General features: G+C 40.8%; 2 protein-coding genes across 3 annotated transcripts; both read right to left on the reverse strand.

Annotated features, from left to right (window-relative positions):
• Positions 1-3,196: 3,196 nt before the first annotated feature.
• LOC137602784 (cytoplasmic polyadenylation element-binding protein 4-like) lies at positions 3,197-13,781 on the reverse strand. 2 transcript variants are annotated; one of them, XM_068325818.1, is made up of 12 exons: positions 13,645-13,781; positions 11,609-12,725; positions 11,428-11,526; positions 10,593-10,683; positions 10,029-10,079; positions 8,363-8,386; positions 7,772-7,948; positions 7,405-7,494; positions 7,195-7,313; positions 6,501-6,615; positions 6,224-6,405; positions 3,197-6,108 (listed from the first exon to the last, which is right to left on the reverse strand). In XM_068325818.1, the coding sequence occupies exons 2-12, from the start codon at positions 12,668-12,670 to the stop codon at positions 5,881-5,883; spliced, it is 2,238 nt and encodes a 745-aa protein (XP_068181919.1). In that variant the 5' UTR covers positions 12,671-12,725; positions 13,645-13,781; the 3' UTR covers positions 3,197-5,880. The 2 variants fall into 2 exon arrangements, with proteins under 2 accessions (XP_068181919.1, XP_068181920.1); XM_068325819.1 differs by lacking the exon at positions 8,363-8,386.
• An 8,308-nt stretch (positions 13,782-22,089) lies between these two features.
• Positions 22,090-26,159, reverse strand: stc2a (stanniocalcin 2a). The gene is made up of 4 exons (XM_068326144.1): positions 25,817-26,159; positions 23,639-23,781; positions 22,738-22,949; positions 22,090-22,519 (listed from the first exon to the last, which is right to left on the reverse strand). The coding sequence occupies exons 1-4, from the start codon at positions 26,109-26,111 to the stop codon at positions 22,156-22,158; spliced, it is 1,014 nt and encodes a 337-aa protein (XP_068182245.1). The 5' UTR covers positions 26,112-26,159; the 3' UTR covers positions 22,090-22,155.
• Between the last annotated feature and the right edge of the window lie 588 nt (positions 26,160-26,747).

The following is a 26,747-nucleotide window of genomic DNA, read 5'->3' on the forward strand; positions in this document are numbered from 1 at the left end:
CAATACACTCCAATTTCTGCAGGATGTAGAAATGAATACTTGGGTCTTCATGTAATTCAACACAAACACATTTTGTTGCTTATCTATACTTGGATATGTATTTTCAACAAATTCCATTACTGAAATGACCACAGTGGAGGTTTATGGTTGTAGTGAAAGAGGACATGAAGGTAGTTGGTGTGAGAGGATTTAGAAGACAGGGCTAAATGGAGGCAACTGATTCACTGTGGCCACCCCTGAAGGGAAAAGCCGAAAGGAGAAGAAGTGCAGGCACACCACAAGATTCTGTTTGAAATGCAAAATAAGTACAATACCTTCTACAGCAAATGAACAATTATTTACAATTATCCTTTATTTGTCTAACAATGCAAACAAAAACTGATACTTCTGTGATAGGGCAGTTAAAAGGAATCGTACAGTACAAAACCAAGTGTTTACTTCAGCTAGACACACGGAGTTGGATGAAGTGCTGCCCCCTGGTGGAACATTACCAGTTCTTTCTGAAGACATTTCATGGTTCTTCTTAGACTACATATACTGAAACGCTGATGGACTTCATTTGACGATGCAACTTGATATTTTTATAGAATTTTTTCATACTTACAAACTGTTGATGAGACTCCAGCAAATGGAAATTAGTAATACTGTGAATAAACAGGTTGAAAAACCACCTTGACACATTGATATGAGCACAAAATGTTTTAATGAAACAGAATTCACTGAATGTGTAGAACGGTCCAATAGCACATTACTAGCTACAACACTGTGTTGGATTTATTTTTAACACTGATTTTTTTAAAAACACCTTGTTTAAAGGAACTGCACATTTCCAAATACATAAAGTATTAGGAACTGCTATGCAGAGGATGTGTGGATATACAGAAGATAAACTACAGGTAATCAACCTTCGGTTGTGGGTCATTGCATGCAGTCACCACAGCTTTGGTCTGGCTGAGGGCAGACAATCTCTCTCTGATGATCCTGTTCTCCTCCAGCATCTGGAAGATGGTCCTAAGAACGGTAAGCTTCACCTGCCCAGGACAGAGGACACACAGCCAGGGGAAGAGTAGAATAAGAGCTTGGTTTAGTTCACAAATGATACAGTGTGTGTGTGTGTGTGTGTGTGTGTGTGTGTGCGTGCGTGCGTGCGTGCTTGCTTGCGTGCGTGCGTGCGTGCGTGTGCATGATGCATCCTCACTGACAGTTAACATAGTTCTCCTCTATCTGAGTTTCTCAATAAATCATGAAAATGTATGAAATGGAAGACAGTGATGTTTCTCTTTAAACTTACATCAATGCTTTGACATATAAAAAGTCTGAATTATGTTTTGTTAAATTAATCATTCAATCATTCACAGTTTTTCTGTTGTTAGGCACCTTTTACCATTATTACTTACATTTTTGTTTTGCATTTGGCATGCCTTCTTATTTATTGGTTTGCTTTTGGGTCTTTGGGAGAAAAAGGAACCATCTCTACCAGCTGAGTCAGCACCAGCACCTGACAACAAAAAGGTCAACGTGATGATTTAGCAACAACAATATTACCAACAATATACATTCCATTCATTTAAAAAGTTACAAAAGTAATAATCTGTGAATGATATTTTACTCTCTGGACATCCACACTTTTAATTTTGATCGTTTCAACTATGGTCACTAAGTGTTTGACTTGTGGAAGTTCAATTATTCAATTTATTTTCCATTCTATTCATAAGGCAACAAAGAAAGGTGACTTGAATATCTAAACTTATCACAAAATATTGATATTGTAATATTTTAAAAAGATAGTGGGAACAGTGTAGGCCAATGTGAATAGAATGACTCTTATGAGCAGTTGCACCAATGTGAATTTCAGTATTTTTACTATAAAAACTAAATTAACAAAGTTCACTTTATAACTTTTAAATGGGGCAAAATCCACATTGTACCTCGGGTTACTGCTTTCATTTAAGATTATCTAGACTAGTTAATCTGACGGACTGGCTAAGTAAAAATAAGCTAATATTAGCAGCACCATTACAGGGTGCTCCTTTCTTCCGGTCCGACGACTTCGTAGCTTTAGCGGCCTCTAGCGTCCATCTTGCGAGCGTCGTGTCATCCTTCGTCACCTTCTTTTTGAATGGTGGTAGTTTGACCTTTAAAAGGGGACGTTCTTCACCCGCGTTCCGTCTCTTGCCCATGTCGTCTTTAGACTGTGCGCCACGTTTCTTACTGGAGATCAACATCGGAACAAACTGAGTCCTAACTGGAGGCCGCTCCTGAAAGCATCAAAGGCTTTGAACCTACATTAAAGCAAAGAGGCGTTCAGGACAAATGGGGTGTTGGATAAATGAGCTCCGACACGGACAAAACATTAATGTGGCTACGTTGGAGTTATTACTTTAAAACTGTAAATAAAATTCAGTGTCCTGATATACACAAGTTTAAAATACCAGAGTAGTGAAATTAAAAATAAGTATTCGTTTCAACAAGTAATTTACTGTTGCACGTTACTTTCTTGCATCTTAATATATTAAGATCCAGATTTACGACGCAATTAACGTGTACCTTAATGTCGCGTCCAAATTGAGGATGACCGATTAAAGTAGTTCTCATATATGGGTGTAAGATTGAGCCATAATTGTAAAGCTGTTAGCAGTTGTAGCCGTGGACAGTGGTAGAATCAGTTTCCTTCCAGTACAAGTATATTACTAATTTAAAAAAAAAAAAAGTTAATACAGTATTTTACAGAAAAATCAATCCCATCATATCTATTTTATTAATCTATATCGAATAACTAGTTGAATGTTTATTCTAAAACATTTTTCTTCCAAAATTTAACTAATGTTCCTACAGAAATAGAGTATTAAAATGTTTCCTGATGAAAAGCTTGAAGCCAGAAAACATTGTTATTTACTTAAGATATTTCTGATGAAATTCTCTTTATGTCATTGCCCTTATTTGTACTTTACACTTGGACCAAAATCGGCTTTTATAGACTAGCAGAAGGCTAGCATAAGAATGATAAATCACACTCAACAAGGCCTGAAATAAGCACCAGGCTGTAAATACCTCTGACCCAACTCCACATAACCATCAATGTGTGCCAAAAAGTTCTAACAGCATCAGCTGTGAGACATAGACTTCCAGATCAGCAGGCCTCTCAGAAAGAGGGAGAAAAATATTACTATTACTAGTAAATCAATGGGCACATAAGTCTTCCTCACAGCTGTTTTAATCGTTCAATATCTCACATTACAAATACTTCAAATGTATGCATACAGTTACAAACAGTTGGCAGCAAATGAATATATGATGACAGATCTTTGCTTTACTTCAATACTACAAATCAACTTTAAAAACTGACTTCTGTATTGTAGCGTAAATCAATTAAGCAAAACATATAAAAAATTTGAACTTTTGCATAAATGTGAAATGACTTAACATTCAAAACGATATCAGGTAAAAAAAAAAAAATTAATAAATATAACCTTCCCAGCATACAATTAAAAACTATTGAAATTTTTCAATCAAGTAATACTAACAGACATAAATTTTTCTTTTCTGAAAATGTGTCGCACATTACAGCAATTAGAAAAAAACTAGACAACAAATTTAACACATCACCCCAAAAATATAACAAAAATCTGATCCAAAATGATAGGTATACCTTTCAATTGAAAATATAGCAAATGCTTAATACATTAACAACCTGTATTTACACAATGTTTCAATCACAGTAGCATGGTAGTAGCAAAATAAGTAAATAAGCACAAACTAATGTTTAAAAATAAAATCAGGTATAAATTAGTTTCTTCCTTGCAGACATCAGCATGAATAGAAAACAAATGCATAATGACATTATGGTTTATATGGGTTAAATGATTTACACTGCAGAGACTTGTTTCTGGAAAGAATAAGTATTGCACATAATGGCTCAAAGTTAACTTGCAACATTAAATCACATTCAGGTTATGTCCCAAAGCATGCCACATCACAAAGGGGGTCAAGTGATCAAGTCTCCTATTGAGTGTCCTCTACATTACAAAACGCATCCGAAGTGTTATCACTGTGTAGATTGCATAAACAGCATGTCTGTGTAAGGAAGGCAGACTCCATCATTTAAAGAGAGGCTACAAGAGAGGTGATCTCAAAGAGACAAGGAAAAAAAGAACGTTGAAAAGGGAGATCTAGTGCATTACATTAGGTCCTGCATTAACACTAGTCATGTTATTTCTGTATTACATTATGCATGCCAAGAATAAGGAGAAATTACAGGCAGCCCCAGAAAGAGGGTGTAAATATTCAACAACCAATACCCACTCCAGTGATAGAAGGGAAAATTTCACATCGACCAAAGCCAAAACATTTACCCTACCAATAAACGTATTACCTACACCTAGGTGAGCTTTCAGAACTTTTTTTTTTCAAGACTATCAAATCATTTTAGAAGGTGTTGTCATGCCTTAGGATTCTGTAATTATATTAGGACAGAGGATAATTAATAGTTCATATATGACTGGCTAATGATAGCCTTATTCTTTTTATCTACAGAATAACACCAATGCACCAGACAGTTTTCAGATTTACCAGCACTTAAATATATAAAAGCTAATTGAAAATTATATTAATATCATTCATTTTCTTCTTTAAATTAAGTTTACCATAAATGCAGATCTCTTAGTAACAAAGGTACAAAATTATTTTTCACCAAGTGAAAAAAATGAGGTATTGCAAAAGGAGTTCTCCCATCTGTGAAAAATGTGCCTAAAATGACTATTGAAAAAAATACTTAGAAAAGTAGTGCATAATAAATGTATATATGTTCATGACAAAATAATCGGCTATAAAACACTTTACAAAAATCAGCAGGCCATGTATAAAATAATATCTTTATCTCTGTGACAGCAAATTCTAGCTACTACCATAATCCAACCACAACACTTGTGATAGAGGCTCCAGTCATGGTAGAGCGTGCAGTGGTACACCATGAGGACAGCTCAGGGAGACTGGACTGTGCATTCCCATTAGTTTGTACTACATTAGCATGTTAGCTTCCAGTGCTAATATCCCTGACAATATAAAGTGAGCAAATACTACTGCCAATACCTGAGCCCTGAGGGCTGTGTCTTTATTAGCCGAGAAACCACAAATGTTAACTACAGACAACTCCAGCCTTTACACCGGCGTACGACAAGAGGACACAGCATTATCCTGAAAACCCTCAGATCAACTTCTGCTTCAGATGATGTGTTTTAGGCCAATCTTTGGTTTTCCCTTCCTGGTTGCAAAGTGTTGACTTTTAAACCAAGACCTAAAAACTCATAACAGCAATCTAAGCCTGTGCCAGACTGAGGGGAGATTTTGTTTTGTGACGTGGCCTGATACTTCTCCAAAAACTCAACCGTTCGTTATGTGAAACGGTGTTCCTACTCTTCACCCAAACCATTCTCACTCAACCTTTGGTAAATGGTGCAGTTGTTCTCTAATCCTGCAAGCAAAAACTAAGAAAATGCACCCCTTATTAAACTCAACTTCCATTGTTGGTATACTGATTTAGGTATGATGAACCTCACTTAAATTTTATGTTACTCTTGACAACAAATGTAAGCAGCTTTGCCAGCTAACACGAAAAGAAACGAAAGTCGAGTCAGAAAACATCCAAATCCAAATCTAATGCATCCATATGCTCATGCACATTTCAAGTCAAAACATAAATGGGATTTCACTCTCTTATTATTATTTACTTCTTTTAGAAGGCCGAATTAAAAATAAAGTAAAAAATAAATTATTTTTTTTAACTTAAAAGAAAAGTGCATTTATTTTTCATTTCGTAGCCCGCATCCCTTCCCCCCCCAACTACCCCCTTCCTGCATTGTCTCCCTCCGTTGTCGTCTCGCCTCAGTTCCAGCGAAAGGAGATGTGTCGTGGTCGGTCCCCTCCCTCCTTTACAAGCGGCTTGTGGAACTCGCGGCCGGCCCGGGAGTGGATGGCTGCCCAGCAATACTCACAGTAGTACTGCAGACAGGTCACATTAGCACAGAAGAAAGGAGCAAACTTCCCCCCACAGCGGGTGCCCTGGCACTCGTCACACAGCTGGTCGTCCAGGACATATGGCTTCACTTCCACCTGGCAACCAGAGATGAAATAGATGGGGCGGGGGGGGATAATTAGATAGGTGGGAGTTAATATTTCAAGAAATAAATGCTTTATTTTCAAGAACTGCTACGATCAGTCGACTCACCCGTTTATCAATCTCCCCATGCTGCAGCTGAACAAATCGGGCACTAATGGCTGCAATGTAGCTTTGCTGATTGGAAAAGGCTACTCGCCCCGCCCCTTTAGGATACTTGAGCTCAGGGTCAGTGTCAATTCCAGCATAACATACTCCCCCATACAGACGGTCCATAATCATAGCTAGCTCCACTGCAATAGTTAAACAACTCAAAGTTAGCTTGATCAAAAGTTAGTTCATCCCTATGATTACAGTATTTTTGGGATCCTCACAAACGCATACATACCTGCACGTAGGGGTCGAGGGACACCTCCAACAAAGATTGTTTTCCTTGGATCCAATGGCTGCGAGCCGTCCATTACAAAATCACTGTCGTTCAGGTTCCAGGGGCGGATTTGAACCTTAAAAAAAAATAAAAATAAAAGCATAAATACAAACAGACAATTTAAGCCCAAAGACAGTTGCCCACACTCTGGGGGGAAAAAAAAAGTGTGTATAGACCAAACCCTGTACCAGAATGATATGTAATTCAAAATTGTCTTGGGTTCACTTGTGTGTATAAATGTCATCAAATTGAAGAACCATTTAGCTTGAAATGTTCAGCCAACAGCCCCTTACCCACAGCTGTACAGAGGGACAAGGGGAACCCTACATGCCCCTTTTGACAGGAGCTTTTCACTAAATTCTTTCCTCTACAGGCTCTGTACTCCTTTGCGCAAGATACCTTGGATTGTGAAAATGAAAGCAGCTTATATAACAGGGCTTAACACATTTTTTGGTTCAACTCAGGCTGTTGGGGACTGAAAGCCTGGGTTGATGGTGAAATACAGAAACAGTTCGCCGTATACAAATGTTTCTTTGTTAACAATTTATTGAGAAAGATGCATGATACAAGGTAAATAGTGTAAAAGCTTGGTCAGATATCACAATATTGTACTGTAGTTTATGCATGTAGCACCAAAACAGAATAATTAACTTACAGGTTTGTCTTTGATGGTGGGACTGGAGACACACAGGTAGAGTTTTCCATCCTCCTGAATGCAGGCATCAATCAGGGCCTGAACAGAGCTCTCATCTTGAAACAGCAGGAAAGCATATCCTGGAAAAATACACCAGGAACATTAACATCATCACAATACTGTAGTGTGAACATGCTGGCAGAACTATGACGTCCAACCGGTCTGACTCACCTTTCGGAGGAAAATAGGACTTGCTCTCTGCCTTGTGAGGCCAGTCGACAAACAAGTGACCAAATCGGCGGAAACTGGCAGTGATTTCATCTGAGAAAAGGAACCTGGTCAGCTAATCAGTAGGTTAAGGTATTTTACTGTCAAAACCCAAAGTAAGTCTTGAGTTTCATTCTACAGTATATAAGATTCCAGGCACAGAGTTATCAACATTCTAAAACTACAACTCTTAATTTTTCAGTTAACAATAAAAAAGATGAACATGTAGAAAATAATTCATAATAGTAGCTTTTTGGGACTTTGACCAACAACAACATAGAACTGAAAACCTGTTTGAGAAACATTCCCTACAGACCTGTCATGTCCTTACCTTCATCTATGTCGGGTGGCAGCCCTCCAACAAACACCTTGCGAGAATATCGTTCCACGCGCTCACCATTGAGGTGGGGGAAACAGTGGGCTGAGCCCAGGCCAGCAAGCCCCTGGTCACCTGACTCGTCCTCTCCAAAGGTGCGCTCATCCTCCATGGGGAAAAGGGATGAATGACCTTGTGGACAGAATGATCAGGATCACACACAGGTTCACTACTAACCAGACTGCACTACAATTTATGGTGGCTGTTTTGTTTTGTTTTTTGAAAATGCATTCATTTAAACACCAAACAAAGGAAAGGGTCTGATGCAAATACAGTAAATGAAATCAAGAAATGCACACAAAAGCAGCCACAGTTGCTATTTTTGATGACAGTTTGAAAGCATGAGTTTTATCATTATGGGACAGGCAGCGCTGAAAGGATTTTAATCCATAAAAACAAAGGATTACAACTCTGAGTATAATCAAAGGAGAATAATCAATAACACTGAAGAGGCAAACAAACAAAGAAGTTAAACCCCAAAGTCATCATTTCAGGGGTCATTATTGCAGTCTATGAAACACTCAAGGAAACATTGACAGGCTTTACCTCGTCTTCTGCCATAACTTCTTGCTGCATGTAAAACACAAAACACTCTTGAAATGGTTTTTAAAGTCACAATAAAAAACAAGTGTAACAATACCAGAGTTTGAGATCAATTTGTTGGCTATCCTGCCAAAAACTAACGTACTTCAATTTCTAATGGACATTTTCAATTTCCATGAGACAAATGTTTTATCATATGATCCAAGTGAATTTAAACCTTCACACACAAAGTACATGAATGAACTAGACAGTTGAAATTATTAATCTTACCATTGCATATCAATGTACTTTGTAATCAAACTGCTCATTTATCATGCATATATGACATAATTATAGGTATTAATTTAATGATCTACATTAATTTTCTCTAACAGTATATCTGTTGTTAGATTAATTTAGAGGGCTCTTCTGAACACCATTTTTAATTTTATGAACCTTAAGAATTACACTCAAACCTCACTTGGACCAGGTTTGCGCAGTGAAGTGGAAAGCATCCTGATAAATCTCCAGAGTGATGTACAAGTACTTAAAGAACTAAAACTTTGATTTTAGTTCCTCTAGAGCGCTTCCTCCATCTGCTTTTATTTTTTTGGTGCTTAAATGTCCCTAGACATTTGCAGCTACTCCTATCTGCATATCAATGTGTGAAATAAATGAAAGCAACCCCTCTTATCATAAGAAGCAGACAGTCAATGAGAAGACACATCCCTGCAACTCACATTGAAGACATTAGCTACCACAATTACATCGTTTTACATAACAGAAGAATGGAAAAACTACAGGAACTTTACAGCGAAATATCCATACGGGTCCATTAATGGGTGATATAGGAATCTGGATGGAGATGAATTTAGAGTAGACAGCTAAAGCCACACAAATCACCCTTTCCTCAATTTTTTTTTTTAGCTAACGGTGAGTGGAAAGAAGGGACGGGAGCTGAGACATCAGCTACCCTCCCCTCAGACTGTCTTTGTGCACGTGCAGAAACTGTTCTGTACTTGCATGGTTTGCACACCAGCTTTATTTAGGGGACGGGAATCTTACAAGCCAATGGCTTCTACCCTTTAACCCTTTCTTTTCGGATGTTGCTGATAGATAGATGATGCTTCAACACTGATGAAAGTGAAATATGTTGTAATAACATGTCTGGAAAGAAGAAATATCAACTGAATAAATAAATAAATTTGATATTGGATTCTAAGACCAAATTAAACGCCACAAAAGAGTGAAAATTCTCACTTTTTTACCTTTATCTTAAAAGTAAAAAGAAGCCCTAAGCAATCAAATACCGGTTTGGACAAGAATTACCATGAAAAGGACCAAAGGGTGTTCCGAGCAGCCCTATTAGTTTGCCATCTATGACCTCTGAATCTCCTGCTGCAGATGTCACACTGTGTTTTTAAGTCACCATTTTGATGAGAATATCAGTGAGTGACCGCAGCACATTGTCACTGCTGGTTTATAGTACCTAGTTATGCGTAAGAGTGTCATCTTTGCTTTCATCCAATGTAATCCCTTTCTAAAATACATTTAAACATATTGAACTTTGACTTGTTTTTTTGACAACGGTTGGTATTTCTTTGATCTGAAATGGGATATATTGGATGAATTTCAAGCTCTGACGTCTGTTACAGAAATGCATATATTTGCATACAGGTCATTTACATACCATTCATGGGCAGAGGCCCATCTCCGCCCTGGTGAGAGAAGCTGTAGCGCCCTTCAAGACAAAAACGAGACGTGTCAGAACCTCTTATCATGCAATGCTTTTAAGCATTCAAGTAATACTTTCATGCACAAAGATACATGCACTGCCCATAATTAAAGTTAGAATGGGGATGGTTTAAGGTAATGTGTTCTATACAGTGTCTAAAAGGGTCATGACACATAACATTTGGTATTTGTGAGAATGGGAAAAAAACAAACACACTGACTAGTATCTCAATGGGTTTGAGTTTTTGTGACAGGTAAACAGAAATGCATGTTATTACAAGATTTTACTGACAAATAATAATGGAAATTGTCAGAGACTGTTTGGTTTAACGAGTACGCAAATGACTAAAAGTAAGGACGCCGACTTTCAATTTAAATACTCCATTATCAACAAAATCTCTCAAAAACATTGTGAAAATATTCAAATACTAAAGTGTATGAATCTTCAAAACTCTCTTCTTTATTTATGTGAAGTCAGCAAAATGCATTCCTCTGTACTGTTAGTATAGAAAAAAAAAACCTTTCAAGGAATCCTGCTCAGCCCTCATAATGTCAATCAGGGAGTTCTCCAGAGAGTGCATACTGAACACATCAAAAGACCGGGCTCTCTCCTGCAGAAAGAAGACAGCAATTAATGTCCTCACTTCCCAACATCACCACATTAAGCAGAGCAATCTGTAAGAGCACTGAAATAGTTGTCTATGATGCTTATAGCTTAAAAAAACAAAAAACAAAACAAACCCAGAATATCCCTGTGGGGAGAAAATGGAGTTTGTTGGAAAAAAACAAAACATCTTTCCACTGAAAGTGATGACATAATAGAATCTAAGGATCTACAAAACATGTAACCATTCATTTCATAGCAAACAAATTCTAAATGATATTCTGTATTATAAATCATACAAGCATTTAGAAAAATACAAAAAAACCCCAAAACAAAACACGGTAGCTAAATGGTTTAAAAGCAGGCAAAGCTGCAGCAAGGCACCATTCTAAAAATCAGGGCAAGAGGAAAGTCATGTGATCCGAGCAGATGATAAGCCTGCTCTCCTTCAATGGAATGATCTAGATAAAACCTCAGACACAAGACTCGCACAGCAGTTTCAATTCCTTGGCTTAACAGTCACACATCCTGTTTGTTCAATAGCTCATTTGTTGCATTTGATACGGATCAGTATGTTTAAATTAATTAACACAATTTGCCACTACAAATAAGTGAGGCATGTTTTAGAAATTGCTTTTGAGTTTTTTGCACTTAAGAGTTTAGGTCAACTGAAATCAATCTCAATTCTTTGAGGGATCACACTTTTTAATTCAATAAACACCAATCTGAATGTGACCAGTAACAAGCTCACCTGGAAAGGGTAGACACTGTCACTGCGACTCATGCTGTCTTCAACCCAGGCCTTGTGATTGAAGCCAGAGTTATTTCTTGGGAATTTCTGAGAAGGAACCTGTTGGGCAGTTGGAAATTTAATGCATGGCTCAAAGATCAACTAGGATTTATTATGAGGGGAGTTATGAGAGTCTTTCTACCTGGTTGTTAGGGAAGGACTTCTTCAGTGGGGAGATTGAGCTAAGACCTGTCATCCCTCCGCCTACCCCTCGTCGGTACTCTCGAACCCCTTGCGTGCATCCCCATCCACCATATCCACCAGGGCTCCAAGAGGTGGATGTCGGAGTGGAGGGGCTTGGGTAGCTTCCCCAAGGAGAAGGTGGTTTGCTCTGGGCAGGAGCAAGGTGAGGAAGTTGGGTGAAAGGTCCGGTGCGATGGGGATGCGGAGGGAATGAGGGCTGGGGTGGGTGAGGACTCGCTGGGGAGCGGCGGTGCTGCTGTGGGACACCTTGACCATGGGGGTGGTAATGTTGGGGATGCGGTGTGGGTGGGTGGTGCTGAGAGACCGGTCCAATCTGTGGGGAGAAACTACCACCCGTTCCAAAGCCAGGCCCTGCGTGGTGGGAGAAGTTCTGGAAGAGCAGAGGTCCATTGGTGTTTGAGCCGGTTGGGCCAAAGAACCCACCTACATCTTCTCCGACCACTGGAGACTGGGTGGATGGGACAGCAGGGGACCAATTGTTAAAGCTGGTCAGAGAGGAGGAGGAGGAGTTTGATTGTGCACAGCTTGTACCCATTCCCAGGCTGTCCTGGTAGTCGAACCCGCTTAGCACTGGTGACTCCATCCTCAGCTTCTCTTTCCCACCACTGCTCTCCAATGAACCCTTCTCCAGCGTGGCCTCTTCGGGTAGAGCCCCATCGAGCTCTCCTAGGCCTCCCCCAGGCTCCTGCTGCCCAGGAGATAAGGCCTGAGGCTGAACCTGGACCTGAGACTTCTCTTGAATGTCCTGGAGGTCCAAGGCCTTGGACTTGTCTGACTCCAGAATCTCATCTTGCATGTTACTGTGTTGGGCTACTGCAGGAAACAGCCAAGCACTGCCTCCATTAGTGGAGCAGGTGTTATTTACGAAGGAAGGGGGGCTGGGGGGGTCGGAGGGGTGGTGAGGGTGTTGGGGTTGAAGGTGAGGAGGGATCCTTACAGGGAAAGCAGATTTGTTACCGCTGCCGTTCTTCACTAGAACTCCAAACCCGTAGTCCCCCATTTAGGACACCCAATAAATCTTCTATTCACTTTTGGCTTTCACCGTCTTCTTTATCCTAAAAATGTGGGTGAAGGGGGTGCAGGGAGGGGGTGAGAGAAGGGACGAGGGGGGAAAAAAAAAAGCATAAGGCTTGTTACACCACGTTAGTCTGGCCTTGTGGAAAAAAAAAAAAAGCCTCACCAAAGTCAGTGAGCTGCACCCTGTCTGGTCTTGTGATGCAATCAATGGCATTAAATCATTGACTTGCAGGCCATGGGAGGCCAGGATGAAATATAACACCCGATTAGCAGGCAGACAGCCACGGAAAACACCCACAGCCGAACCAGCGCAGGCAGCTAACAGGCTGACGTCTCCAAAGGTCGTTCCGCAGCTAGCAGCCAAGCTAAAAGCTGCTCCGACATCGTCCCACTAATCACGCAGATGACATTTAAAATACGCCGATGCATTCATTACAGGGCATCTGTGAGCTTCCGTCCGCTGTAATGGTTCCCTGTATGGACACTTACCGAATAATCTTCCTTTTACAGCAATGACCTCCTCACAGGCAACCATTTAAATACAGGGAAATGCTGATGACGCCTCCGGTCTGCTGTGAAGCTAGGGTCGTTCCCTTCAGCGAGCCGCTAAGCTAGGATAATAGCCGACACCGCAGAGACGTTGGGGCATATTTGCGGACCCAGCTGACGAGCAATAAACGAATTCCGACAGCTTCGTAATCCGTCGAAATTCAAGCAATACACTCAATATCTATCGGCGACGACACGGCAGAATTTTACCACACATTACTGGTCGCTGGTAGAAAATGTGGAGCTCTTTAAAACGACCTCGTCGGTTTCGTGTCCTGTATGTTCAATGTCACAGCCGACCAATCCTTGTCATCATTTTTACGCCTTTGAACAACCCAACGCAACCTCGACCACCGTTCTAGTACATTGTTAACCGTGGATATTTCGATATATGTCGTGCATAGCTACCTTCAGTTCGGCGTCATGACCTTATCGTTTTGGATGTACCCATATTTTAGCGTTTTCCCTTTTTCTGCATTTCTGAGCAGCCGGTGTAAATGGTTTCTTCTCACTTCTAGATGACAGCTGGACCAGTCGGGAGACACTTCCGCCTATAAGCCCCACCCCGTCCACTGACACCAGCCACTGAGCAGCAGGATTTCCCTCCAAACCCCCGCCCACTGTTGCAGAAATCTATCATGTGATTGGATTATCGATTTTCAAGTCACACCCACATTACCACAACTCAATGAATGGCACATACGCTCAAGATGTTCTCCTCCCAAATAAGGAGTCGTTGAGCTCAATGGGAGGAGTTGTGAGGGAAATAAAAGATTGAACTGAATGTATATTTAAACTGTGGCTAAAATAATATATTTCACTAAAAAATATTCCATTCTAATGCGATGTAAGAGGTTAAAATCCAAGAGATGCATTTGCACACTGTAAATGCAAATGTGTAAATTTGGGTAAGCAAATGTTTTTGAGTCCACCTCAGCATGACGGTTGTTCTGATGGTGTGTCAGACAGGTCCTGAGAAAACAAGTGATTTACAGATCGATAGATTAATAGATGGATCCTTTGAATACTGTACATCTGTTATAACTCGAGTCATGAGCAATGTGGTGAGTGCAATCTCATTAAAATAAGCTGCTGTTATTTTCAGAATGCAACAAGGCAAAATCCTGTGACACCCCTGAATTCAAAATGTTATTCTGACCTACTTTCATAGGTCAGGGTCATTTACTGGTGCATTGAATTTGTCATGATGAAGCGGAGATATGTACCTTAAAAAGGTATAAAAGTGAAAATTTGACCTTGACTTAGTTTTCTCATGGTCAAGGTCATCATCTCATCTTCACCCCCTTTGCCGCCCGAGTAACGTGCTTTTAGTTTCATCTTTCTATCTGCAACGGTTGTGAAGATATCTGGTGGACATACAAACGGACGGACGGACGAACACAAAAACATTGACAATTACAATACATCACCGCTTCGCTGGATGTAATCATTCTGAAGAGGTTGATTAATTTTAGTTTGGTCTGAACTGTGTTCTGCTTATGCTCCGGTATGAAACGCTCACTCTGTACCATTCAAATGACACCTGCTGTAGAAGTTAACTTTATTACCGTTGCTGAACCAACCCACTTAAACCCTAATGATCAGGACAGTAAAGACTGACCTTGTTAATGCTAGCAGCCTTTGTAGACCTTTTACATACATTAGGACTAATAGTAGTTGCTATTAAAGGGCCTATAGGGTCCTCACAGAATCTATATTATTGTAAAAGTTCCTGTGCAGCAGAATAATGCTTTTGTGACAGTAAATAATTCATCCGAAAAGTGGAGGTGATTGTGTTGATGGGCGAAGGTCAGTGACTTTTTTAAAAACCAAATTCCTAAATTAATAATCTGCCATCAAAATTTTTCAGGTAGAAAGGGTTTCAGGTGTTTTCAACACCACCTTCTCAGGTTTGTTTGCTTATCAGATTCAGTTAAAATGTTCTATTGTCAGAGAAATACTCACCATTTATATCCTGTAGTCATACAACACCCCACCCAAGCACCATGTCATGCAGGGCCTGTTCGGGTGGTTTAACCACACAACAGCCCGTCTTGATCTTCTGGTTTCGTCTTTAATAACAGACTGGTAGTCCATGTGTTGCTAGGCTTCGTGTGCTCAGGCCAGTATATACTAAATACCAAAGCATTAGTTATCATGACAATACATTGACATGATACCATGGTGATACATTTACATTTAGTCATGAAACAGATGCTTTTATCCAAAGCGACTTACAAATGAGAGACAAAATCAAGCTATGATATAATTGAGAACTCATTCATTTATTTTCTGTCTTCATCCACTTGCACATGTCTTGGGGAGCAGGAGCCTATCCCAGCTAATCTCAGGGCGTGAGACGGGGAAACTCCGGGCGCGACGCCGGTGCACCGCGGAGCCACACACAGACACACACACACAGACACACATTCATTCCTATGGTCAATTTGGGACCGCCCAATCAACCTGAAGCACATGCTTTTGGAGGTGGGAGAAAGCTGGAGAACCCAGAGAGAACCCACGCAGACACGGGGAGAACATATAAACTCCACACAGAGCGGGACTCGAACCCGAAACTGCTTTGCTGTGCGGCGACAACGCTACCCACTGCGCCACCGTGCCGCCCTAATTGAGAACTCCTGTATGTAAATAAAAATACTAGCTTACAGCCCCCAACTACTGATCAGTGCAGAGCTGTGCTGCAGTTATAGAGATAAGATCAAGAAGGGTTAAGACAAGGATATGGAGAACAGAAAGGAGGAGAACAATAAGTGCTGTTCGGAGAGCAGTGGGTGATTTTGGAACAACTGGGTATACAGTATAAGACCCTTTTGAAGGTACACAGGATAACCTTTCTCTGACAGTGCTTGAGAGGTCACCCCACCATTGGATAACGAGGTATGAGAATCGTCTGGATTGCCACAAATGTACAGCCAATGTTCAAGTGAGGAACGCTGCAGACAAGGCCTTACATGGGCTCTAACAAGATTGTTCAAGCATGAGGGAGCAGATCCAACATGCACTCTATGTGTCAGTGTTATAGACTTGAACCTAATGTGAGCAGCTGCAGGTAGCCAGCGCAGCTGGGGGTGGCTGGTGTGGGCCCACTTTGACCGGTCGAAGGCCAAACGCGGCGCCACATTCTGGACCATGTGAAGTGGTTGGATGGTTATGTGTTTAAATAGGTATTGAGGTCCACCATCTTGTGTATTCTCCTGTTTGCTATGGGCCTTTTGAGGCTGACAGTAGCTCAAGCGCAGAGGTCTGTGTCAGCATTTTCCTCCCCGAGACCAACAGTGTGTTTTCCCCAGGGAAACCGAGCCTTGCCTCTAAGGTTCCACACTTAATGTAGGTAAACATGAAGAAGTTATTATTCACTGTGCAGTAGATTTTTAGCACCAGCTCTGTTAGGTATACTGTATGATATAAATCTTCCGAAAGAACAGTGTACCTATTCATCCAAGTTGGTTTCTAAATGATTAATGCACAGAATTTAGGCACCCAGTCATTAATTCATTACTTCACAATGGAGGTCAGAGTGGATGTTCACCAAACACTAGAGGCTAACTATCTCAGGTTTCTCTGCTCCGAGTGTCTCTCTCTGCTGATCGGCCTCTTCTCAAATGCGATCTCTGCTGTCTCCATGTTGACAGGACTCTGTTGTCATATCAACCAAGCAAGCTGGGACATGGCTGGTCTACAGATTTATTGTTTGGCTAGGTGATCATCTATCTTGGACTGAAGGTATTGCAGCAAGCTGGTCGTGACACAGCATAATTCCTGCCACACGCTGCTGGCCCCACAAAATAACACACTGCACATTGTGACCTTGCTTATCAGCTCCCTAACTCTACAGTGTGACACAAACCATGGGCAGACAATGATGTCAGCGTTCCAGTTAGTGTTGGAATGTAGCTCATGCTGCTTTCCTAATCATGGGAAGGGATGGATTATATATACTCTGTGTGTGTGTGTGAGTGTGTGTGTGTGTGTGTGTGTATACAGTGTATACAGTATATACACAATATACACACATACACACATATTTATATATATACTGTGTGTATATGTATGTATACAAAATATATATACAGTACATATATACACACACAGTATATATATATATATATATATATATATATACAGTACATATATACACACACAGTATATATATATATATATATATATATATATATATACAGTACATATATATACACACACAGTATGTATATGTATATATATATATATATATATATATATATATATATGTGTGTGTGTGTGTGTGTGTGTGTGTGTGTGTGTGTGTGTGTGTGTATGTATATTAGATAGTGACATGCCTTACAATGTAAGAAGGGTGTACCTTACCCACCATGTGGGCCTCCTGCTATCTTCACTTTCTCTTTTTATTTTATTCTTTTTTATACTGTTTATATTTTCGTTTAGTATACGTCCTGTTGGTGCTGTATGTGTCTGTTAGTGTAGTGTATGTCTTGTGGTATGTCCTGTGGTGTCAGTGTTTATTTTTCTCCTAGTGTTAATCCAGTATTTATTCATTATTATTATATTATGCCTGAGCAGTGGATATGTGCAATTTCCTCTGGGATTAATAAAGTATCTATCTATCTATCTATCTATCTATCTATCTATCTATCTATCTATCTATCTATCTATCTATCTATCTATCTATCTATCTATCTATCTACTACATACAGTATATACTGTATGTATATATATATATATATATATATATATATATATATATACTGTATATACACACACACAGTACTGTATATATATACTGTATATACACACACACAGTACTGTATATATATACTGTATATACTGTTGCGCCCAGAGTTTCCCCGCCTCACGCCCTAAGCCAGCTGGGATAGGCTCCAGCTCCCGTGACCCGCAACAGCGGATGAAGCTGTAACAGAAGATGGATGGATATTTTGTTCGTGTAAACAAGAAAAAAGAATCAGTAGGAAGTTTTATCCAAATAGCACCCTTATTATGGTTTGTGGCACTGACAAGAGAGACTTAAAAGGAATCATTAAAAATGAGTTGAGGTAAGTCTGAGCATAAATCCAGAAAATGCTGTATTTCTCATGATTCAATTCAGCTTTGTTTTTCAGTAGTGCGTGTGTGTGTGTGTGTGTGTGTGTGTGTGTGTGTGTGTGTGTGTGTGTGTGTGTTTCCGTGTGTCACATTTCCACGAAACTTGGAAAGATGGGTTTTGGGTCAGAGTTGAACTCATTGATTTTCTGCGCAGCTGTAGACAAAGGACCAAATTCAGTTGTTTGTTCATTTAACTTTCTTAAAGATGCAAGAAAGAATGCTTTCAACATGTTAACAAAAGTTACTTGATCGACTTCCACTAGAGGTGGATCACTGGTAAAGAGATAGATGGGAGAGTTTGGTCTGCCCATGAATGGTGAAGATGTGCCGTACAGTCAGCAATTCCATTTGTGTACTTCCTCAAATACAAGAGGAAGGAGGACAACAACAATACTGATATTGTAATAAAAATTGTTTCATTCTCCTCTTTAAATTCCAACACTGACTCATTGCCTATCTGTATTTCTGTAAAGACAGCTGTCTCCCCCTAGTGGTTAGTTGTTATTACTGCATGTTACTTTGTGACAACGCGGTGTGCAAATGTGCTGGGTGTTTTGCTTCTTATCAGTCATATTGTTGACAAACTGAAAAAAGAGGCAACGTTTTGTGTGACAAATTCCCATTTATGACCAAAACCAAATCCATCTCGATACACTTTGACTCCAGACTGAATTTATTTTCCTAAACAACAGTTGGAATTCAACCTTTCAAATAAGATCACTGTCTGAATGTTTACTGAGGTAAAGTGAGATAAGTGTTTACTGAGGTAAATATTGGGGTGTTAGTTTTTATGCTACAACACATAAAAACTAACACCCCGAACACACCCCAAGCATTGCATACAATCCAGACTGGCTGAGGTAAATGTTTAGGTCTGTCAATACGGAGGATATTTCCAGTCCTTGAAATTTTAAACACAGCCCGTACTTCTCTCCAGGAGGGAGGCAGCGAGTCAAATGGAATAGGGTGTCCTTTGACTTGTGTGTACACCTGAGATGGTGAGCCCTTCTCTGCTAACCTGCTAAGAGCTCATTGAATATCTGAAAGTCACCTAACCACTTAATCCTCTCCTCTGAATTCTTAGTCTGAACCACAAAAATGTGCTTGCCGTGCTGTTTATGCAACTTTGGAATAAATAAACATTATGTTTATAAGACACAACATGTACAAAATACAGACAAACATATTTTAATGATAACAAGATACATCTGACTTCATGAGTCCAAAGATATTTATAGAATCACATACCCAACGTCTTACAGGTGAGTTAAAACTTCTAGACCATGTTCAGTATTTTTAACAGTCAAAGCAGAGTAATTGTGCTTAACGGAGGAAAAAAAAATACCATCTTGATAATGCACCAGCATTAAGGAAATGTGGTTTGTTATTTTCCTCTGAACACAAAGAAAACAGCCATTTAAGCCACTACATTATTACAAAAAGCTATATCAAACCTAATGACAGAGAGCTTAAATAGATTGTCACTTTACACACATACAGTACATTCTCAATAGGATTAGCTTATGTCTCATGCTGGGATATCACAGGAATCCCAACTTCCACAACAGAATAAGAAAAGCCTGAAAATCTCACTGGTGATTGAAATCCTTGAAGCTTATAATTGTGTCTAAATGACTGGGAGGCGAACCTTTTCTGTCAGTACAACTGAGCCCCAATATCTGAGCACACTTTTCTCTTTGCACTAATCCCTTCCCAGTATGTGGTGTAGCATGTTCAGAAACTGCTGCTCCACAGCTACAGCATATGACTGGCCTGAAATGGTCAAAAGCCTATGTCTGTGACCTAAAGGAAGAAGAGAAGAAGAAAACCAGGACAAAAAAAATGGAGCAAAACATCACGTGAAATATCTTGAGCATGTCTCCATCCTTTTTGCTCCACTCCTCTCAGCCTTGCTGTGTTGCTGGCTCTTGGCTGTGACCCCAGAGGAATTCTCTGGTGGCCTTAGTAAATATAACATTTAGAATCACAGCACTAGAGCCTGTGTGTACGTGGACTGAACCCAGTTCATAGGTCCTTGCTGTGTTGTCTGTGGCTCTATGGGGCAGAATAACAAACCTTCCTGACCTCTGTAAGGGACCAGAGCAGAATAAGGGCTAATTTAGAGAGGCTACAGATCCAGAAGGCCTCATTCCTGCCCGACAGGACATCAGAACATACTCACATTGTTCTACTAGAAAGGGGGTAAATCAGGTACTAAGGACCATGTGGGGATCCAGTATATGGTGGTGTATTTAGCTTGTTGATTGTCCAGGATTACAGTCTTATTAAAGGGTGACTGCTCTGGAACCTGCAGCAGTGCAACACAAACAATCATCCAAAGTGAAAAATGTAAGACTTTTGAGGCTCACATCATCAGAAAATAGCTCAATAGCAAATGTCCTCTTGACACGGCATCATCCATTCACTGAAATCACAGAGAAGTGGTCACTATGGATCAAAACAAGTTTAGGCACCTTTATGTTTGTGATTTTACACTTGAAAGGACTTGGCATCAAAATGTGAGGGAGCATCATCTCTTAGCTGCAGCTCACTGAAAGTCAGATGGAAAGGCAACTCAAAGAGAATGTACAACATTTGACAGTTCACTTGCTATTTCCGAACATGAATAAATGTCTCCTGAAGCTATAACCATGACAACAATCTACAAATTCACAGAGACACAGTTTCTGAGGCTCTATTAACAATGGATCGGATTGATGTGAAACTTTGTGCATCCTAATGAGACACATGTCAGAGTTGTGCTATGAAACCAAAGGAGTTCATACAACTATACAGCTGTGGTACGTCTCTCAAGTGTCACTGCTTAGACAGCAGAGCTTGATGACATCAGAGATCAGTCTTGTCTCTCTATTTGCTAGCTTTGTGAGAGACCAATCAATACATACAAACGTGAAATAACTCCATATTCATAGCATTACATTTTCATGTTCTTTAAAATGAATTTTCACTTTAAGAATGCACAAAGTTAGGTGACTTTGTGGACATCATGCACTACAATTCATATGTGCCAGAAACGGACTTAAAACCTGTACAATTTGTATTTAATCATCAAGTATCTATAACTATAATACACATTCCCACGCTGCAACAACACATGATGTATGTTACATATCTACAGACCAATGTGTGAATGGTGCAATAATGTGAACGGAACAACAGAAAGAACACCATATACTATGTCATATATAGTATATCAGTATTGCATATTGTAACTATATTTATACATGTTTATATAAATATAGATAAGTATATTTCTATGTACATTTTGATATTTCAACAATGCATAAAGAATAAAATAAATAATACAAATATAATCAAATCTTAGAGCACGTATGATTTGAGAAATGCTATATTAGAGCCAAAATAGTCCTAGCAGATGAAATAATGATAATAACAGTTATTCTTTCATTTAAAAAGTCATGTCCTACAGTCTGGCGTAACAGTACAAGCTACACCACAGTTAACCTGCAAGTTTCTCTAAGTGGGACTGCTGGAATGACTTGAGAGGGCGGAATAAGGACAGGAAAAATCGGGGTTTGTTTCCTTCTGTTCAGTCTGTCTGGGAATTTGTGTGTGTGTGTGTGTGTGTGTGTGTGTGTGTGTGTGTGTGTGTGTGTGTGTGTGTGTGTGTGTGTGTGTGTGTGTGTGTGTGTGTGTGTGTGTGTGTGTGTGTGTGTGTGTGTGTGTGTGTGTGTGTGTGTGTGTGTGTGTGTGCATGTGTCAGTGTGTTTTTTTTTCTACAATGTACGGTGTCAAAGGACAGGATGGCTTCCTGCACTTTCACCTCCGGATGTCGGCGGCTTCAGGGTCTTCCTGCTTGGCCGCCACTCCAGCCTCAGGATTCTGGCGACGTGGTCCCTGATTGCGATTGCGTGGGTGAGCATTGAAGCTTGCCTTACCGGATTTGTCCTTGTCGCCTTGCCGCGGCGGGCGAGTACGCTCTGGTTCAGGGTAAGAAGGCAAGTGGCGGTGGTGGTGTTCAACAGGAGCGCCGGCGGAAGAAGGGGCGAGGGAGGAGCAGAGGCTCAGGCTGTCGCACAGAGCCCCCCAATTTTGCTCACACTGTAGCCTGACGCTCCGTGTCAAGGCCTCCTTCACCTCCTCTCCACAGCTGAGGAGAATATTCACCAGCTCTACATATGGTCTGAACAAAGAGAAGCAAATAACTCACAAGAAGTTTGTAGAATACATGTAGGTCTAGGAAATGACATGGACAAATGGGATGGCACTATTACTATATATGGAAGAACAGAACAGGCTAAGACTGGCAGAAGAATCCAGGGAAGTAAACATTGACAGATAAAACAGAAGGGACAGGCTAGTCAAACTGCATTCAAACGCATCTCCAGACCAGCCACTTACCCTTTAGGGAAGAGATCTTGGAAATGAATCATCTCCACCATAACGGCCACATTCTCCTTCGCAGCAGAGCAGAGGTTGTGTTTAATGTAACACTCTCTCTGCAGCTGGAACACCATCTCTTTAATGGACACACACTTCCTGCTGATACAACTGAACTTGTGTCGTAAGCCGTGAGCCATACATTTCAGAGCATCTTTGATGAAGGACTTCCCCTACAGAAACAAGAACAACTGTTGAGTCAAAAGACCAATCCTCTGACGTTGGGTTTTACACATCAACCAAAAATAACATGCTTTGAGACAGTGATCTGTGATCGAGACCTCTGTGTTCTTTACATATGTGATGTTTCAGTACTTTAGGGAGGTTGTGCACCTGTCTCAGAGCTGCTGGAGAGTGCATGTAAGATAGACTTGTATGAATGTATGACTGTCCCTCTAATATATTAAAGGATGTAGACATGTGCAGAAATAACATCAAACTGTGTTATTCTTCTGCTGTAATTCTCTGGAAAACTACGCCAAAGATGTAAATTCTTAGCAGGTGACCATGAAGACATCTTAAGACCGCAGTCAGGCCTGGCTTGGCAGGGCTTCAGCCTCCACTCAGTCTGAAATTGGAGCTAACTGGGCTTCTCTCCAACTGGCTCATGACACCAGGTTCTGACTGTACATGCACTGGCTCACTCAGAGGGAAGTGAAATTCCCAAGAGAGGAAAGGAGATTATGAGATGTGTGCATGTACGACTGCAAAAATGATATGTTTATATGAAGAAAAACAACACAATTAAACAAATCTCTTCATGGAGGATGAGGGTGGAGCAGTGAACCAGTGAAAGGGAAAATGAATGTTGCCGCTGGCTTATATGGTTTCTTCAAAACACACAGATGGACTAGTTTAGTACCTGAGAGTCAAATTTGCCAGCGTTGTGCAGGAAAGTCATGCAGATTTCCTGTAGCCCTCGAATCTCGCAGGAGTTATTCTCAAAGCACTCAAACACACCACAGCCGACATCCCCTGCACTCACCAGGCAGTGCTGGATCTCAGCTGTAAAGAGAGAACAGGTTAGGGGAGGGACCTTATCATCTGTTCACAGCACAGACAGCAGGAGATTGTTGCAGGAGATTGTTGTTACTGGCAAAGAAGACCATGCAGCTCGGAGGCACAACTCCACTTCAGCACCGACTGCTGAGCAAATCATAAAGCGAATCATAAAGTGGGATATAACTATTTCCACACGCAGGCAGTCGTTCATTTGTTCGGATGGAGGGAAATGGGATGGCGTCCCTGCAGAGAACCACTTGGTGACAGATATTACTGTGTCATTCTGCACCACAATCCATCTGCACTGCCTATTATTGAGATGAGATGGTGCATTGCAGATCCTCGACTACTTGCTGAGAAAATGCAATGGATTTCTGATGTCTCCGAAACAAATGTGCATCAACAAGTCTATTATTTCTTAAAAATGAAGGCTGAAATCTGATTATACATGTGCAGTATTTGCCACAAGGGAGATTGGGGTGCAGGGTGTGCAATAGCAACAATGAAGGCAAAAAACACAAGTACATGTCATATGAACACCTAAAATCAGCTGCTCTACACTACTGGTTGGCTCTCGAGGGCTGTTTTCTATCAAAGTGAGGAAAAATGGACCATGTGGACAGAAATGACCTGAAAATGAAGGTCTCTTTTTTAACCCCAAATTGCTGTCTAGGAGTGAGTTTTACAAGACGACCAGCAGGGAGCCTGTCATAGAGAACGGCTGGCATCGTTGGATGAGTTTCATTTTTAAGTTAATATGGAAAATTGTAGGTTAGGTTGGGAGTCAAGGCCGTATAGTGTTTTAGTTTGGCTACCAAAATCAAAGCTGTTGACTTAGTAAAACATAATTACAGGCGTGATTTCACTTGGAACTGATTGCTACTGCGAAGAACGAAGAAGAAAGAAAGAAAGAAAAAAAAAAAAGCATTTCCATCATTTGCGCACCAGTTGCGTAAAAAAGCCATCTTGACCACAGCAAACACAGAATTAAATATAATTCATTAGAAATCACGCTTGTCAACAAAGAACCTCTGTTGGGGGCAGTAGCAGAGGGAGGGGAAGAGCTGCTCCTTGGATTGTAGGCTCAGAGTTGAACTTTAGTGCGCAGGAAAAGTGAGCCGCTGTCAGCAGTGCTTGTTTTGGCATCGCGGGAATGTGCTTGGATCGTACGAGCTCGGCCGCAACGTGCATTGAATTACACAGTGGTGTTAGCAGGGTCTCTGCTGAGAAACCTGCATTGGAGTTTGTCACTATTTTTCAGCGCGGAGGCGAGATAACAATTAATATTTTGACACAATCTCACATGGTCGGTGGCGCATCATGCTGTGGGGGAAATTTTGCCCAATCAAAATTTCTGGGCAAAGGCAGATGACGGACATAATAATAGTTTTATGTGTTGATTACGCAAATGACATTTATAAATGTGCTTATTTTTTTATTTATTTTATTTTTTTTGAGCCAATATTTTCCCCTGGAGGATGTTTCAATGAATAAACTTACCATCGGTGCTGATCGACCACCACACTTGTAGCCTACAATCGTAATGCTCTACTAACCTGCTTGAACACTCACCCAACAGTCATTTAAAGACAAAGCCTTTAGACAACACATTCAAAAGCCAGATTTCTTCCAGAAAACCGCTGGAACTATTATCCATAACAAGCGCACACCAGCGCGCACACACACCTAGATGCGCCGCCGTATACATTACCTATTGCCTTGTGCCGTTCTATTAATAGTTTACTAACGTATTGAATGTCTGTCTGAGGGTATTAACAAGATATCGTCTTTCTGGGTTATTGGAAAGGGTCACTGTTGTGCACCATATAGCTCCTAGAATTAAGTTTAAAAAAAAAAAAATCAGCAGATTGCTCAAATCCCCCCCCCACCACCACCACCACCACCAGCAGCAGCAGCAGCCCCCCAGCATGGTTTCATTTGCAGCCACGGCAACACGTGTACGGACAAAAAAAACAACAACCCCGTACTCCCAACAACCAAAGAAACCTCAGCGTTCTCCTCTGCGCTCAACTCTTACCTGTATTCTGCAGGGAGAGGCGTCCTTTCTGGCTCACTGGCTTCTCCGGGAGACTGTCATGGACATCAATATTATCCGATCCCACTACTTGCTCGAGCACTGACAAAACCACCAGTGCCACGGTCAGTTTGACCAACATTGCGTCTCCGACAGTGCGCTTCGGTTCCCAGCAACGATCCGGCAGCGAGCGAGTGTGTGCGAGTGTGTGCGTCTGTGTGTGTGTGTGTGTGTGTGTACGCGCGCGTGTGTGTGGGTGTGTGTGTGTGTGTGTGTGTGTGTGTGTGTGTGAGTGCATGTGAGGGTTCACCTTGATCACGAATCAGCGCAGCTGCGGCTTTGACTCTGAACGGGGCAGCTGTGAGACTGAAGGCGTGAGCGGGAAGAGATGCTGCCTATATTTCTCAGAGCGCCGGGTGTCAATTTGGATGAAGGAGTTAAGCAGGTGTTGTCGGTCGGGGCTTCACAACCAATCAGAGACGCAGACATCCACGTCCAAGTTTTAGGGGAGTGCCCAGTGAAAGTCCCCTTTTTGCAATAAAACTGGCGCCATAAAGCAAGATTCATGAGGAATTTGATTGTGACAGCTCTTGGAGGAGAGCTGCGCCAATCAAATCCGCAAAATTCAATCACATAATAAAAAATAAAAGTTAACAATAACAACAGTGGCTATTATCAGAGCGTTTCAATAGCTTATATGATTTGAATGTTGCGAGATAATTCATGCTTGCTGCTGCTGCAGTGAAATTTCGGATGAGGGGTTCTGGGCATATATAAGTGTAGGACCAATTTAGGATACAAGATAAAGCATGCAATATACGAAACAGGAGTGAGAATCAGGAGGTGTAATAATAATAAAATAATAATAATAATAATAATAATAATAATAATAAAGGTGTGATGGGAGGATATATTGAGGCTCAAACCATATAAA

This window comes from Antennarius striatus, chromosome 10 (assembly GCF_040054535.1).
Source record: "Antennarius striatus isolate MH-2024 chromosome 10, ASM4005453v1, whole genome shotgun sequence".
Taxonomy (NCBI): domain Eukaryota; kingdom Metazoa; phylum Chordata; class Actinopteri; order Lophiiformes; family Antennariidae; genus Antennarius; species Antennarius striatus.

Bases quoted from the DNA above. Each gene is read 5' to 3' on its own strand.
- LOC137602784 (XM_068325818.1), bottom strand. From the start codon at position 12,670: ATGGGGGACTACGGGTTTGGAGTTCTAGTGAAGAACGGCAGCGGTAAC. The intron at 10,080-10,592 runs GTTTTTTTTTTC...TTTGTCTTGAAG, and splicing joins TGAGCAGGATTCCTTGAAAG to GGCGCTACAGCTTCTCTCAC. The intron at 7,495-7,771 runs GTAAGGACATGA...TCCTTTTCTCAG, and splicing joins GCCACCCGACATAGATGAAG to ATGAAATCACTGCCAGTTTC.
- stc2a (XM_068326144.1), bottom strand. From the start codon at position 26,111: ATGCACTCACACACACACACACACACACACACACACACACACCCACAC. The intron at 23,782-25,816 runs GTAAGAGTTGAG...CTCTCTTTACAG, and splicing joins CCTCTCCCTGCAGAATACAG to CTGAGATCCAGCACTGCCTG. The intron at 22,950-23,638 runs GTACTAAACTAG...TTGTTTCTGTAG, and splicing joins CTGGCAAATTTGACTCTCAG to GGGAAGTCCTTCATCAAAGA.